The sequence below is a fragment of the Castor canadensis genome, chromosome 8 (genome assembly GCF_047511655.1).
Source record: "Castor canadensis chromosome 8, mCasCan1.hap1v2, whole genome shotgun sequence".
Lineage (NCBI taxonomy): Eukaryota > Metazoa > Chordata > Mammalia > Rodentia > Castoridae > Castor > Castor canadensis.
In genome coordinates, this window is record NC_133393.1 from 137,270,299 (window position 1) to 137,287,279 (window position 16,981).

A 16,981-nucleotide genomic window follows, 5' to 3' on the forward strand; every position below is an offset into this window, starting at 1 on the left:
TCACTCTGGGTGCCTGCTCTGGCTGAGAGCCCATTAATAAGCCCAGGTGGCAGAGGAGCAGGAGTTGTGTGGGTTACTGTAGTGTTACCTGAGCAAGGATCCCTCAGAGAGTGCCGCAGGGGTGCTGAGTGAAGCAGGAGGGACAGGAGCTGGCTGCAGATGCTACTGCTGGTCTCAGGACTCCTTGTGGGCTGGAGCCCACTTTAGCTTCTCCAGCTGCAGCTGGAGGGAGAGGGAGACAGGCTGGGCTCAGTCTGAGAGTGGCAGCCTGAGACAGCGGCCACAGGCTGCTGCTGAGCTTGTAGCTTTTACAAGGGGTTGAATGCTCAGCCAGAAACCCCTTGGTTCCCCCTGCCGCCCCTCCTCCCCACCTTTTATTTTTCTAGAGGTAGAAGAGAGGGTTGCCTCTTCTTAGAAGATCTGGGCTGGTTATCACCTCCTTTTTGATTTTAAGTACTTCCCTCTATACGAATTGACTTCCAGGTGTTCATCAAAGGAAACACCGTGCTCCCCATACTGGAACAAGAAAGGATGACTGACTAAACAGCTCGGAGGTGTCCCCCTTCAAAATGCCTTTTAAAGCATTTGATACCTGCAAAGAAAAAATTTTGAAACCTGGGAAGGAAGGAGTGCAGAATGTCGTGGGAGATTTACTTGGAATCTTACAAAGGTAAAGTTTGAATGCAAACTTTAGATTTCTTTCTAAGTAGCCTCACATTACCAACGTGGGAGGAGAGACTGAATGATGCATGTAAAACCACATTTTAACGAGGAGGTGGTGGGTCAGTTTAGATGGCTTCTGGAACCTCTTTCAGAGCTAACAGTCTGTGCTTGGAGGAAAAAAAGATGCATCAAAAGTATTGGTTCAAATTAGGAAAATACCAAGATGAGTATTCTGTTTATCTGCTGGGATTAGCACTTACTGCTGTTAGTAATATTGCATATGGTATGTTTGACTTTGAATGAGAAAATATGTAGGAAGACAATATTTCATGTTAATTCAGTAGTAAAACAAGTATAGTTATGCTTTGAAATTAATATTCAGAGATTTTCATTTTAGTTTTCACTATAGGTTAAAATTAAATATTTGCAAAATTTTAGCTTGTTATACAGAATCTGTAAAGTGGCTCCTGATTGTATACTTTTCAAAGAGAATGATAGTTTCAAGACAGTTTGAAGAAGGTTACTTAAAAATTCATGTTTTTTTAAGCAGAAAAATCTCACATCCCATGGTAGCAGTGGGAAAATGATCAGTACTATCATATAATTGAATGAGAGTTTGATACAAACCCAACATAAATTTTTTTAATGTAAAACATATTATGATTGGCAGGAGAGTTTGCCATAAATAAATGCATTGATGTGACATTTTAATTTGTTAAGTTTTGCAGACATACTAAATGTCTTCTCGGGCTTCATAGATGAATTTACTCAGTAATCCTTATGTGAAAGTAACATGACTCTTATCTTGCTTATGCCAATAAGTGGGAAAATGCCCTTTGTCAACTTTTCTTGTGTTTGAACAAGTTATCACTCAGGATTATTTCTAGTCCTGGTGAGTGAGAATGCCACCTGATCTCTTTTTAACTGTACTGTGTTATTGCTTACATTTTAAAACTTCTACATTATATTTAACGGGCCATTTCTATGTAATCTTTTCGTTTCTTGTGTTTTATAACATGTATGGTCCTGTAAGTGTTTTTCGCTATCATTTTTGATGTGCATTTACAATAAAAGAATGACGCTGGCACCTTACTATTTTAGTAATTAAAAACCAAAAGGCCTCAGCCAGCTACACTGAATTGTGTACAGATGAAAACCTAGCTCAGTGACAGCAGCGTACACCAGCCAAATACAGAAAATGATTATAATAACATTTTTAAAAGACTGTTTTCTCCTTCCGTTGAGCACTGTGCTCCCCTGGTAACATCCTATTGTGGTGGTGTGCATTTGATTAGAAATGCAAAAAAGAAGGCACAATGGCTTAATTGGCTTATTCAAGTGATGACAAAGGAATCTGGCAAAGTCAGGAATAAAAACCATGACTTTGGACTATAGTCACCATTATACTCATCAAACTCTGCTGAGTTTATAAAATACTTGACAAAAAAAATACGTAGTTATTTTCTTTTGAAACTAATTGCTTTTTTGAAATTTTATTGCCTTTTTCAATAGCCGGCATCTTAAGAACTGGTTTTGCTATACTTTATTGGACGTTTCATATAAAGAGCGCTTTGTTTACCAAATTGGTTTGCTTAGGTATACAATAAAATTAATAATTTCCAAGTTGTGGGACCTCAACCCCAAATTGAGCCATGTGTCTAGTATCTTTGAACAGTTTCTGCAGAAGCACATCACAGGACAGTAGAACAAGAGCGAGCAAAATGCTTGAGGCAGTGAATGCACAAAATGAATGTTAGACATTGTCATTGCTGTTGTAATTACAGAACAGCTTTAGAAAAAACATAGCCAACTTGAACCTCTTCTTTCAGGGATGTCTAGGTAGAAATTATTAGCAGAGGAAGGAAAAAACACATTACTTGACTGGCGATCCAAGTTGGTCTTCAGCTGTAGGGGTCTCTGAGCTGAGCATATCCAGACTAGCTCTGCCCTGTGTTTGGTGTTAATCACAAGTCTGTAAGATAATAATATGCAAAATGTTCTGACAAGATGGGCATTTCCTCCGTACCTTGTTGATTTTCATGTAAAACCAGTTGATTGAGTCCAATATTAAAATTAAAAAATCATAAAGAACTGTTTGTGTTTTGTAAGGGGCATTGGGAAGTTAGAACCCCTGCTTTCTAACTTAGCAGGTGGTGGAGTTGTAGATATCTAACGATGTTTGAGACTGAGATCAGCATCTTGATGGAACTCTTGAGATGCTTTTTAATCACAGAGTTCCTCCTGGTCAGGGGAGTGGCAGCTACACAGGGAAGCATTTGAGAGTTCACACATGGAGTTGATTACAGACAGGCATTATTAAGCTTCCTAGAGAACGGTCATTGGTAAGAAGCAGCTGAATAATCACTCAGCTAAAGGCACAATAATATTTTACAAAAGTAGGAAAAAGAAAATGTGCTCACTTATAGTCTAGAATTGGACTGTATATGGTTGACAGAGACATTGAACTTGGGAATGAATGTCCAGAGATCAACATGCAGTTTTGTTTGACTTCAGTGACAATGAGGTTGTCCTCTGATTGCAGGTGCATAAAAAAATAACAAAGGCAAGCACATACCATGTTCTTCTAGGCACTGTAAATGCATTTAATTCTATTAAAAACCTCATGGGGAAAAAAACCCATGAAAAGGGGACATAGTATAATTTTTAGATGAAGAAACCAAGACACAGAGAGATTAAGTAACTCTCCCAAGGTCACATGACTTATAATTGGCAGAGCTGGGTTTCAAACCAGAAGTTCCATGCTCATATTTTTTTAAACTTTACTTGATTGATTAGTAATATAATCATACAACTGTATGGAGTATAGTGTGACCATTTGACACATGCACACAATGCATAACTACCAAATCAGGCAATTAGGACTTCCATCTCCTTAAGCATTTATCATTTCTTTGTATTAGGAACCTTTGAATTCCTCTGTTCTAATTCCTTATAAAATATATAATAAGCTGTTGTCAACTACAGCCAACTTACTATGCTGTAGAATTAGAACTTCTTCCTCCTACCTAATGTATTTTGGGTACCCGTTATCCACCTCCCTCTCTCCCCTTCCCAGCCTCTGGTGACCACTCTTCTACTCTCTACTTCTATGAAATCAACTTTTCAGCTTCCACCTATAAGTGAGAACATGCAGTATTTGTCTTATGGTGCTGCCTTGTTTCACTTAACAACGTCCTCCAGTTTCATCCATTACTGTACATGTCTGAGCCCATGACCTTAATCATGACATGCTACTTATCTTTAATCAGGCATTTTCCTTTTCCCACTTGTTTTGAGATTAAACCATTTGTTTAGGTTTAGGGAGTTACTTGGACTGCAACATAGTCAGCAACTCCTAAACCTGATGGGCTGTTCTCTTAATTAGTTGTACCATCAAAGATTTTCCCCAGGGGAGGCTGAGGAGGAAAGTATGAACCTCACCTGAAAGTATGAACTTCACCTTCCCTTTAAAGAGATGGAGCCAGGCTCTGCATTGTGTCAGCTCTCAGCATCTAGCCAGTGTGTCTTAAACAAATGTATCAGATGTGTGCTTTCTGCTCTAAAAAGAAAGCTATGCGTGGTAAAGATGCTCTAAGATCAGGCAACTCTGGGTTCCAATTGTCTTGACATTCCTTACTTCCCTGCCTGAGCAGCCTCAGGCAACTTAGTTGCAAGGGGGTTTCTATAAAACCAAGCCAGATCACATCTCATTCATATTTAGAACCTCCTCATGGTTTCCACTTCATTTGGAATTAAAGCCAGTGTCCTTTCAGCAGCCTTCAAGGCCTCATGTTATTGGTTGGACCTCAAGAAGTCTCTCTGATTTCAGCTCTGACAGGTTTTTATTGATTGTTTGCTTTTGTTTTTTGAGATAGGGTCTCACTGTGTAGCTCAACCTTGCCTGGAACTTGCTATGTAGCCCAGGCTGATCTTGAACTCATGATCCTCCTGCTTCTGCCACTTAAGTGTATGTGTGTCCATGCTGAGATCTGCCTTATTCCAATTCAGTCTCACGGACCTCCTCATACTATTTGTGTGTGTGTGTGTGTGTGTGTATGTGTGTGTGTGTGTGTGGTGTGTGGTAACTGTAGTTATTTTTCACATAGGGCCTTGCATTATGCCTGAGCTGGCCTGGATTGTGATCCTCCTATTTATCCTTCCTACGTAGTTGGGATGACAGGTATATACTACCACACCCAACTTTTATTGGTTGATATGGGGTCTTGTGAACTTTTTGTCCAAATTGACCTTGAGCCACGATCCTCTTGATCTCTACCTCCCATGTAGCTAGGATTGCAGGTATGAACCACCATGCCTGCCCACCTTTGTCCTGGCATTTGCACCATCTGTTTCCAGGGAGGACTTTCCTGGCTGTCCTATTTATGAAGCTCACCTTCCTCCTCCTCTGACCCTCTTCCTTATCCCTCTTCCCTGCTTTATTTCATTCCATCTCTCTTTTAGGCAGGGTTCCTTAAAAGCCGAGTGTGGGGCAGAGATGATTCATGGAGGAAGAACTCTTCTATTAAAAATCAAGAAAGAGGAAGTAAAGTGGGATAGGAAAGGGGCAAGAACCAAGAAAGGATGAGGTCCGAGGTAATGCACAAGGACTGGAGGTCCAAAACCAGGTTTTGGATCATAAACCATACTGAGTTGTCCCTATGAAGCAAGTGAGGTGAGCCTTTTGGCTTGCTTGGCTTGTGAGTTGCCCCAGCAGGAATGGGGCTTTTATTTGGAGGCCACTTAGCAGTGGGCAGTTCTCCTAGAAGGAAGTGGTTGTGAGTTCTTAGCAGCCCTGGAAGTAGAGAATGTGATTGCTCCAGGGGTGCTGGCCTGATAAAAGGATCTAGGGTGTGGGCACCATGGTGTCTATGACAGCCCACCCACTGCACTGCTCAGAACTTTTTGTTTCTCACAGGAAGCTTATTCCATTCAGGTCCAGCTTCTCCATGATTCTGTGGTCATAATTCCTGAAGGACCTTCCAGAGCATTAGCAGAACAGATTGTTGCTCCCACCATCATGGCTTGTCCCTTCTTTCTACTCATCCTTAATTCTCCTCACTTCTATTGTCTTGCCTGAGGGGTTGACCCAGACCTTTGCCCCTGAGGGACCTGAACCCCTGGTTAGTATACTCTTACTAGATCAGGCTTTCTGTACTCATCCACTTGGGGTTGAAATTAGACAAGGCATTACCGGAGGATGTCCCAGTGGATCACCTGGGTGCCAATCATCTTTCTTCCTGTCCCATGATGAAGTAACAGTCTTAATTCCTCCTGATGATCAGAATCAATTATGCTTACCACTGTGGTAACTCCAGGCCTTGCCTTCTGGTCTTGGCAGGTGGACTCCAAAGTGTCTAGATAGTAGTCAGAACCCAAGATTTAGTGGAGGTCCATTGTGTTTCAAATGGGAGAGTTCTTCCTTATGGATCAAGACTTCTAGACCCACAGAGCCGAAAGTTGAAGAGCTGAGATATTTCTCAAGTGTGTTCTGGGAATAATGGTGAGGGGACCCAATCCTCTCATCTCAGACCTATGTATTCTACCCATTGAGGACACAGCACCATGTAGCAACTGTTGGTTTTTGAAACGTATCACATCCCAAGGGATAACACCCTTTCTTCATGGGAATTCATCTCTAAGCTGATTGTCTCAGGTCTATCTTCAAGAAGCTTCTTCAACTCAGCAGCTGCCATCTTCTGGAGACTGTAGTATGTGGTAGGGCCAATGGATTCCGTGGGTCCATTTCCACTACCATACCATGAGGTGATGTTATATGGATCCCGTGTTGGCAAATCAGACATCCTGTGAATCTTTAAATATCATGCTGGTTGTGATGTGTAGGCTGAAAAGTTAAACTCATGAGAGCAATATGTCAACCCTGGTCAGGATGAATTGCTACTCTTTCCAGGATGGAGGGAATTTGATAGAAATAATTTGCTACCAAGAGGCTGATTTGCCTCCTCAGGGTTTGAGTGATATGAGGGACTCAGCATTGGTTTTGTTGTTAACAGCAGCAGTAACTAGATCAATCTTGATGAGTGGGAGCCCATGCATCGCCTCTATCTCTGCTACCATGGCTACATCATTCTTGAGTCCAAGTTCTGGCAATGGGTGGCTGAGGACAGAAGCTGCCTCACATCAACTGCCAAGTAAGCCAGTCTATTGAGCTGCTTAGTGCCTCTCCCAAGCGGATGCTTTCTTGAATGTGCAGTCTAAAGATTTCACACTTTGTGTCCATTTTCACAGGTTGATTTACATGTCCCCAGGGCTCCTCCTTCTCAGACTTCCAATATCAGTATTTGTATACCCTGACCTGCCCACTAAGCCACATATACCCTTACCTTGGAATGTTTCTCTTTCCATACAAAATGGATGGCCAGACGATTGTTCTAACTCTACGTGGGAAGATTTCCCTCATCACTTCCTTCAAGGCCACTCTTCAGTGGGGCTGTAGTACAGCAGCAGTCCACTTTTGACTTGCCATAACTTGCCAAACTGACTCTTTGTGTACCATACTCAGTTTTATTTCCCTCCTGTCATTTGTTCATAGGTGTGAGCAGATGGAGAGACATTGGTGAAGAGTTACAGGTTGCATAGGAATCTGGACCGTCTGACATAGTCTCCATGGGGCCCTGTGGCCCTACTGGTGTTAGCTATATCACTTCCATGTTATGATGCCTACTGTGACTTGGCAGGTCTGATGTACCCAGCTCATGGTGGGTAGTTTTGGTTACATGGTCTCTTGATAGTTGATGGTTAGAGGCTCTATCTTTACCAGGGCTTAGTTACATACCCGGAGCTATGTTTTGTATGTTGTGTATTTCTTTACTATAAATTGTATGGCCTTATTCCAAAACCTATTGGGTTTTTCTAGAAACCCGCCATGGTGTCTTTTCCTACCTAGATTCTTTTGGTACTACGATAACATGGTCCTACCGGCAACATTGCTCTGATTCCAGTCTGGACATGTGGCAGAACACTTACTGCTTTTAGGTCCCATTAAAAACTAGCAGCCCTTTATGTTATGGAATAAGCGGGTTAGAAACAATATTCCCAAGAGTAGAATATACTGTCTCCAAAATCCAAAGAGGCATTTAGACTAAACGTTGTATGTTCTTCTTAGTGGAAGAAAGTATAAAGTTCAGTAACTATTCCTTTACTTTGGAGGGAGTGTGCTGGAATGTCCCAAGCCACTAAGTTCCTATGAATGTTGTCCATGTGGTGGGCCTGTGAATCTTTGTAGCAATTATTCCTCACTTTAGAGCATCCATGTTTTATGAGGCATACAAAGTATTTATCATTTCTTGCTTATGAGGTCTAAAAACCATGATGTCATCTATTGGTTGATAATAGATCAGTGTGATATTCTACAGAAGTTCCAGAAAGTCCCTTTATAGTATGAGAGAGAACAAGGCCATGAAGATATACTATCATTTATATCATGTCAATGTAAGCTTCTGATTCTTTTATCCATTTTCATAATGGATAAGGAAAGAACGCATCAGATCTGGAGAAGCAAGCTATATACCTGAGTTAAATTTGTGGTAGTTCACTGTCTTCCACCACCATCCATTCTTTTTTTTTTTTTTTGGTAGGAGCTGGTGAATTAAATGGAGATATGATGGGAACTGTTGTCTCCTGTATCCTTTAAGTCTTTGAAAGTGGAACTAATCTCTGCCATTCTGTGTAATGTAATACTGTAAAAACAGTTTCATCTTACCCAGGAATGGCAGTTTCAAGGACTTCCTATGTTAATAGCTCTTGTACTGTAAGTCAAGGAACCTATATATCCAAATTGTATCTACATTGGATTATATATGAAAAAATGATCACTGGGCAGGTCCACTGGCCGAGTGAAGCCACTGTAAAATGGACCTGAGCCAGGAACCCTCTTACTGCTCTAACTTCATGAACCCCATTCTAAGAAGAGGGTCATGATAGTGCTATGTGTCCCTGAGAACCAAATGAACTTGGCCCTTTGTCCACCAGTCTTCAGACCCGTGACAGTCTGCTATAGATTCCTTTGTCACGGAGACCCTGCTTCTCACTCAGCCATTAGATTCTGGTCCTAGAAACTAGGGAAGAGAATGTGACTTTCCATTGTGATAGCCAATCTTAGCCTACTGCTTACCGATTATTTATCTTTTCTGGTTATGTTCAAGCTGTATCTGTGTTGGCTGCCCATTTATTTCGCTCCTAAGAGCACCACATTCTGTCAGTCAGTTCTGAGATTCCAGAGAGTCAGATTCTCCAGCTGTCCTTCCACATTTGCTGCCCTCGCCTATGATGGTTAGGTTGCGCTGGCCTCTACTATTCCAGAATTCTGTCATCCCAGCTGTCACTCTCCTGGCATGAGGTCCAACCTGCAGAGGGAGGACATCAACTTCTGAGCTTCTCTGTGGTGCTGGTAGCCCCATCACCCACTACCAGTCCTTATTGCTATAGTGAAAGCTATATTCCTCAGGTCTCCTGGGGATGTAGTTAGTTTGTGGATTTTCTGGTCTTATGCAGTAAATCCATCACTGCATGTCCATTTAAAAAATTTTTTTGGTCTTTTTCACTACAACCTACAGCAACAGTTCTGGCATTTAGCTCTTTTTTTTTTTTTAAATCAGTTAAAGATTTAAGATAATAATTGATCAAGAATATGATAAACACTATGATGATATAATAAGCATGAATTTTTATATTCAGTAACAGAGATCAAAACTCAAGTTAAAGGAATTGAAGATTAATTCTAATTCATCTCTGTGGCTGGACCAAATCGAGCAGTATTTATACTAAGCATTAAAAAATGAAATAGAAAGCCAGGTGTGGTGGTGCCTACCTGTAATCCTAGCACTTGGGAGGTTAACCATTAGTTCATACTCAGTCTGGGGTACGTAGCAAGACCCTGTCTCCAAAAAAAAAAAAAGAAAAAGAGAGAAAAAAGAATTATACATTTGGATTATTAAACAATGAAGGCAAAGGGAGGACCTGACCACAGAAAGGATAGTTTTGTTGTGGTCTTGAGTGCTCTTTGTTCAAATGAACATGAGTGACATAAGGAATCAGTGTGTCCCCACTTCAGCCTCAGCTGTTTCTTTAGAGGAGACAGTCGCTGACAGTCAAATCCACTTCAAAGATATGCTCTGCTCATTTACAGAGCAACACGAAACTCTACAGTTATTTTAAAAATAACATACAACAACGTTATGGTGACTGAAGCCTGTTTCTCGGGTATAATGTAATAATGACTAGAAATTAGTACACAATTACATTAGAAGGTAGTCGGACTCTCTTAATATGTGCATTTTGTTTATGCTTCCAAGAGCCACATTAGCTACTCTTTAGAACCATCTCTCTAGCCATTGCTAGGAGGTTAAATTTTGTGTCATGGGACAATGCCCCCATATTAGAGGCCTATGCCTGGCCCGCTGTGACAAAATACCACAAACTAGGTGGCTTAAGACAACAGGAATTTATTCTTTCACAATTCTGGAGACTAGAAGTTCAAAATCAACCTGTCTGCAGGAACATGCATTCTCTGTCTTTTGTTTTTCTTTGTTTTGTTTTTTTGAGATAGGGTCTTACTATGTGCTCAGGCTGACCTGGAATTCTCTATATAGCCCAGGATGGCCTTGAACTCCAGGTCCTCCTGCCTCTTCCTTCCAAGTGCTGGGATTACAGATGTGTACCACCATACCCAGCTTTTAATCCTTGGCATTTTTTGACTTGTAAATACAGAAGTCAAATCTCTGTTTTTGTTATCCCATGGCCACCTCTACTGTGTCTCTGTGTTTATGGTTTAAATTCTCCTCTTCTTACAGGGACACCAGCCATTACAGTTCATCTTAGTCCAGTATGACCTCATTTTAACTTGATTATATCTGCAAAGACCGCATTTCCAAATAAGGTCACATTCGCAAGTATGAGGTGCTAGAATTTCAATATGTCTTTTTGGAGGGAGGACATGATTTAATCCACCTCTCCATATTGACAAAGTCTCCTGCTGTGGTTTAGATATGGTTAGAGTGTGTCCCCCGGGCTTTGCATGGTAAAGTGTTATCGTCAATATGAGGTATAAAGCGGGGTGTAAACTTAATCTAACTATGGTATTTAGAGGTGGAGTCTTTAGGAGGTAATTAGGATTAGATAGGTCATTAGGGTGAATTTCCCATGACCATGGCTTTGTAGGAAGAGGAAGAAAGACAAGAAGAGACACACAGACACACATGTGTGCTCTCTGTCTCTTACCATGTGTGTCCACATCACCTTTGGTCTCTGTAGGAAGAAGGCCATCACCTGATGCAGCCCCTCAACCTTGGACCTGCAGAACCACGAGCCAAATTGTAACTGAGCCATCTGTAGCATTCTGTTTGGTATCAGAATATGACTAAGGTGTCCCCCTAATCCATCTGGATTCCCCAGTCTCCCTCCAAATCCAGCACTTGAGGATTCTTTCCCAGGCATACTTTCCTGCTGTAAAATGTCAGTCAGATTCTGCTCCTTTGCTGTGTAATCCCTTTCGTCCACTGATACCCAGTGCATGCCCAATCTCACCCAAACTGAGGTTCAGCTCTAATTACTGGTCTGGTGGCCAGAAAGGATGGTGGGGACAGACCCTGAAGAGCATCAGAAGCTGTGAATGGTCTACCTACCACCGGTGACCAGGCCCTCATCGCCAACCAGCTAGTGAGTAATCAAACTGAAGGTCGTATCTTTGACGTCTGCTTCCCTACTTCAGGTTTCAGCTTAAGAAGCAAGGTCCAGGACCTCTGAGTTTTTAAGCCCTCAGTCCTCTCTTTCCTAACCATCTCTTATCTTCTCCTAGTCTGCAAAAATGTATTTTCTTTTCTTTTTCTTTCAGTTATAGGAATTGAACCCAGGGCCTTGCTCATGCCAAGCACATGACCTACTACTGAGCTACCCCTCAGCCTTGGAAGTGTTTTTTTAAGACAGGGTTGGGCTATGTTGCTCAGGCTGGCCTCAAACTCATGGTCCTCTTAGCCTCCTGAGTAGCTGGGATTATAGGCATAAGTCACAATGCCTTTTTTTTTTTTTAAAGCTGAGTTTCCCAGTGTTGCTCAGTTTGGTCTTGAATTCTTGGGTTCAACCATTCTTTCTGCCTCAGCCTCCTGAGTAGCTGGGACTAGAGGCATGAGGAACCATGCTCTGCTTTATTTTCTTATCTAAGTTATTTTCTATCTTTTCCCAACTCTCCTCAATATTTTTCGCAACAGCCAAATTTTCTCAACACTTCTTAAAGCTTAGTGAAAGGTCCATAGGCTCAATACTTACAAAGTTGACCATACTGCATTTTTTGACTTAGACACACTTTGCATATGAGCATCTAGAAATAGTCTCCATTTTTTCTATAAAGTAATCCATGAAGAGATACACTGTATCAATTAAGGTTTTTAGTTGCAATCAACTGAATCCACTTTAGCTAAAAGTGGGCATGAGATTTAGGAAAGCACTTAGGAAGCACTCAGACTCCCTGGGAGGACCAGGTCTGGATACTTTACCACTAGGACAAAAGCGGTGGAGAACATGCTGTCCCACCGGATTGTTCTGGATAGAATGCAGCTACCTCCTTTACCTGCTCTTAAGTGCTGAGTATATTTATGATTTGTTTCAGAGATTCTGCACACAGTCTCGGAGGAGGAGTTACTGCCACCATTGCAGTTATTGCCGTTTCTCCTACACTACATCCTCCTCTTTTATTTTATTTTGCGGTACTGGGGCTTGAACTCAGGGCCTTCACCTAGAGCCACTCCACCAGCACTTGCTGTGATGGGTATTTCTGAGATAGGGGATCATGAACTATTTGCCTGGGCTGACTTCAAATCGCAATCCTCCTGATCTCTGCCTCCTGAGTAGCTAGGATTACAGGCAAGAGCCACCCGTGCCTGGCTGCATCCTTCTCTTGATCCTTCCTTCTGCATCTAAATCTCACTCAGGCTTTTCAGATTTAGCAGGGTCCACCTCTTAGAAAGATGCAGGACAGGTTGTCTACTGAGCATGCTTGAGGCTAGTCTAATATTTATTTTTTGTAATTTTGACAGATACGGGTCAGAAAAACTAGTTTTTTTCCTTTTTAGTTTTAAATATAAGAAACAGTGCAAGTATATTGTTAAATGTCAATTGAGCTCAGTGTGAGGGTGACAATAGGGATTCGTGGGAAATGTAACAAATTATTTGTAGCATGAGAGAGTGTGAGCCTGAGAATTCCAGGTCTTCAGACTCTCTGATTTTTAAACTGTGGCAATTAATTCAAATTCTAAAAAACACTCCATATTCATACATAATAATGTGTGTGTGTGTGTGTAACATGTCTATGGGCCAGATGTGGCTAAAGGGCTATAAGTTTACAATTAAAAGCAACAAGAAGAAAGAGAAAAGTCTTTATCTTACTGTCTATTTGCTGGGGCAAGGATAACTGTACTTGACTGAAGGGGCGGGAAAGCGTGAAATTACCAGGAGGAAAACAAAACCAGCATAGGACAGCCCCTCAAAGTCTGTGAAAATGCAGGGTGCTAGAATGGACCCTAGTCTGATATGACTGTATATGATTGGTGTCCTTGTAAGAAGAGGAAATTTGGATGCACAAAGAGATCCAGATGTGTGGAGGCCATTCTAGTGCACAGTGAGAAGATGACCACTTGCAAGCCAAGGGCAGGGATCTCAGGAGAAACCAACTGTGCTGATAACTTCTTCTTGGACTGCCAGCCTCCAGACTGTGAGAAAATAAATTTCTAGTGTTTAATTTCCCAGGTCTCTGGTGTTTTGTTTTGGCAGTTCTGGCAAACACAGTATTCTAATTTGCCTTCTGAAACAGTCACATTTATCTCTTTTTTTTTTTCAAATAATCACTAACTTGCTATTCTACTGGAAGAAGGAAAGAAATTAAAAGTCGTTGACTTCCTCTTCCACTCTAGGCACTCTGTATTTTTGTTTTTAAAATATATATATTATCTCCTTTAATACTCTAAATGATCTGAGAAGTAAGATTGATCTCCATCATACTATTCAGAATCCATAAAAATACTTACTGGAAGTAAGCAAGTGAATTGATTTAAAAAACTCACAAAATTATCTGCAGAGTTCTCCCTTTGTGCTCCAGATATTGACCTAATTACCTAAAAAAATAAAGCAAAACCTTTCCCACAATTGGTGGGATTTGGATTGTCAGCCGACAGTTCAGTAAGCGTCCAAAGTCTAGTTAGCATATCTGAAACAATTCGATCTCCGTGTTCAGAGACTTACTGGACCATTGTGTGAGACCAGTAGGCAGGAGCCTCCCTAGTGTGGGAAGGGCTGGCAGCCCTCAATCTGAAACTTTCTATATTTGGGAAGAACAACAATGACGGATGTCACCCTGGAAAGAATGGAGAGTCTCTGATCTAAAAGGCTGACCACAGCAAATATGGAGAGAAAACCAAATGGGGTAAATAGCTATTATGGATAATTAAAGTCCTCCATTTCTTCAGAAAAGATTTCTTTCTTATTCTTTACTAACTTTCCCCTTCCCCCATTCTTCCTCTAAAGTTTGCTTCTGGGTTGGGATGAATAGATCCTGCCCCTTGTCTCTAAGTGCTCCAAGTCAGGAGTGATGTCTGGAATTAGCCCTGTCCTGCCTCCCATTCAATTCGGTTAATGAGGATTCATTGTGTCAAGCAGTATGCCTGAGGACTGGGAATAAAGGTGAGGAGAGGGCTCCTCTCCTCAGTCAATTCACAGTTCATGGAGAAGGAAATCTTCAGGTTTGAGTCATGAAAACAAAAAACTACTGCTTGTAGTAAGTGCTCTAAAGAGGAATGCGTAGAACTGTAACATGGCTTGGGTTGTGGCCCAGGGTACAGTGTGTGCTGAGCATTCTGGAGGTCCTGGGTTGACCCCGAGCACCACAAACACCCAAGCTGAAACAACCCTAGGAAAATACCAAAGATGGTATAAATCCTTACAGTTAGTCACTGCCAATTCATTTATTGGTGGTAATATTTTACAATTTGTAGTGTAGCCTCATTTCATCTTAACAGCAGTTCTGTGAGATAAATACTGTGTTTATTGTTCAGATGAAATGTGAGATTCAGAAAGACCAAGTTACTGGCCCAACGTCACACAGCTAGTATATAAGTGGCAGAACTGGTGAGCACATCCAGGTTGTCTGACTGCCTGAAGCCTGGTTTGTTCCATTGTACGATGGGAGCTGTTACTCAGTCTTTCTCTCTAAGCTTGCCTATACAAGAAATGTTCCACTAATTTTATTTTAAATTTATTATTATTATTGTACATTTTGCAGGACTAGGGTTTGAACCCAGGGTCTTACACATGCTATGCAAGCACTCCAACATTGAGATATATCTCCAGTGTTTTTAAAACAAATCAAGCGTAACTCTGAGGCCCCTGCTTGGTGGAAACTAAATTTCAGTCCATTTGGTGCCTCTCTCTTGCTGCTTCCAGGCTGGGCAAGTGACTCATAGACAACTCATGAGGTCCCTTTTGTTACTGACTTATATTTGTTCCTGACTCCATGGTCACTTGAAGTGGTGGCTCAGCTGCCACTTCAGGCAAGGGAAACTGGTACTCAGTGCCCAGTCCCTTTCCCTCTGCTCCCGACATCTGGTTTCCAACTGGGCAAGTGCAGTAAGTGACTTTGGGCAGCCTGAGGTCCTGCTACTTAGGGAGCCCATACTTCCTTCCATTGGAAGCTATCTGCCCTTTTTTCACTACTCTCCCACCCCAATCTGTTGTGTTGTTCTTCAGGAAAGTCTCAGGACATCTAAGATGGTGCCATGCACAAGAGACTGTGTTGGTTCAGGTCCTCTAAGAAGCAGACAGCAAAACAGGATAAGATATATGAGATTTATTGAGGGAAAATGGGGAAGAAGTGGGAGTTGGCTAGGAGAACATTCAGACTGCAGGTTCTCTGTGCTGGAGAGAGAGAAGGGAGCCAGATTGGGTAGAAGAGTTTCAGAATACACTACAGTACTAGGGAGTTTTGGCAAGGCTAGTGGGGAGTCCTGTCTCTTGAGAAATGTGCCTTCCGTATGTCCCTGCTGTGCTCTGTCCTTGGCAGAAAACAGCCTTTAAAAAGCCTGGCTCCTGTGCCAAAGCCAAAGCTGTGGTAGAATCAGAGCACAGCAGCTGGGGCTGTCTTCAGCTAAGCTCCTCAAATCCCCACACATGCCTGATGCTACCAGTCTTGGTTATTCTCTGCCTACAGTGCACCTGAGCTTAGAACTGCTAACAATTCGATTAATAGCGAGAATAACAGCACCTGCCATTTATTGATTTAGAGCTCTTTCAGGTACCAGGCATACACTAAATCACTTGTATACATCAGTCATTAACCCTATGAGATACCTGTTATGGTGAGCCCATTTTAGAGATAGGGACTATTATGAGCTGAATGATGTCTTCTCCTTGATTCTTAGGCTGACATTCTAATCCCCAGTTCTTCAGACTATGTGTTTGGAGACAGGGTTTGTAAAGAGGTAATTCAGTTAAAATGAGGTCATTTGAGGAAGCTGTAATCCAAATGACTGGTGTACTTACAAGGAGGAACTTTGGATCCAGAGACTCACAAAAGGAAGGTTATGGAAAAGTTAGAGTGAGAAGATAGCATCTACAAGCCAAAGAGAGAGCCTCACAAGAAACCAACCCTGCCAGTACTGATCATGAAATTCTGGCCTCCAGAATTGTAGGAAAATAAATTTTTGTTGTTTAAGCCACCAGTCTGTGGTAGTTTATTATAGATAGTTCCTTCCCCTGTTTTACCATTGCTCTTTATTTTTATTTCAACAAAACCTGCATGATCCAGTAATTTTAGCTGCTTATATAAGCATCTATCTTTCCCACCAGCCTAAGAGCTAGAGAAGGGCAGAAAACATGCCACATTCATTGTTGTTCCCCAACAATTTGCATAGTGCCTAGTACATTGTAGGTACTCAGTAAGTATTTAATGAGCTGAACTGAATCCGGTATATTTGTTTCTCTATATATGTGCTGTATTAAATATTGCTGAAAGAAGGTGCCAAGATTATCTTCCATATGGACAGGTGGACAAATCAAACTATTTTGTTTCATCCTATTTTGTTAACTATTATATTAGCTATTTATTATTGAATTAAATATTTATGAAAACCAGTAAGCATTTTCAGGAGGATTGCAATAGATAAGAGACTATGAACAGCCCTTTTATAGTTGACAGGTACTATTCAGTTTGCCCAGTTACTTTTTTTGTTAAAGAAGAGAATAAATTCAGTGCAGTGGACATGCCTTCTGAAGCTATAGAAATCTATGAGGGATCCTACCATTTGGGTAAAAATATAAA

General features: G+C 41.4%; 1 protein-coding gene across 1 annotated transcript in view; it reads left to right on the forward strand.

Annotated features, from left to right (window-relative positions):
* Positions 1-272: 272 nt before the first annotated feature.
* The window catches only part of Slc17a8 (solute carrier family 17 member 8), a 46,572-nt gene continuing 29,863 nt past the window's right edge, over positions 273-16,981 (forward strand). Inside the window, exon 1 of the mRNA XM_020155080.2 lies at positions 273-670. Within this exon, the coding sequence (XP_020010669.2) occupies positions 570-670 (101 nt within the window). The 5' untranslated portion in view covers positions 273-569. The remainder of the gene's footprint in view (positions 671-16,981) is intronic.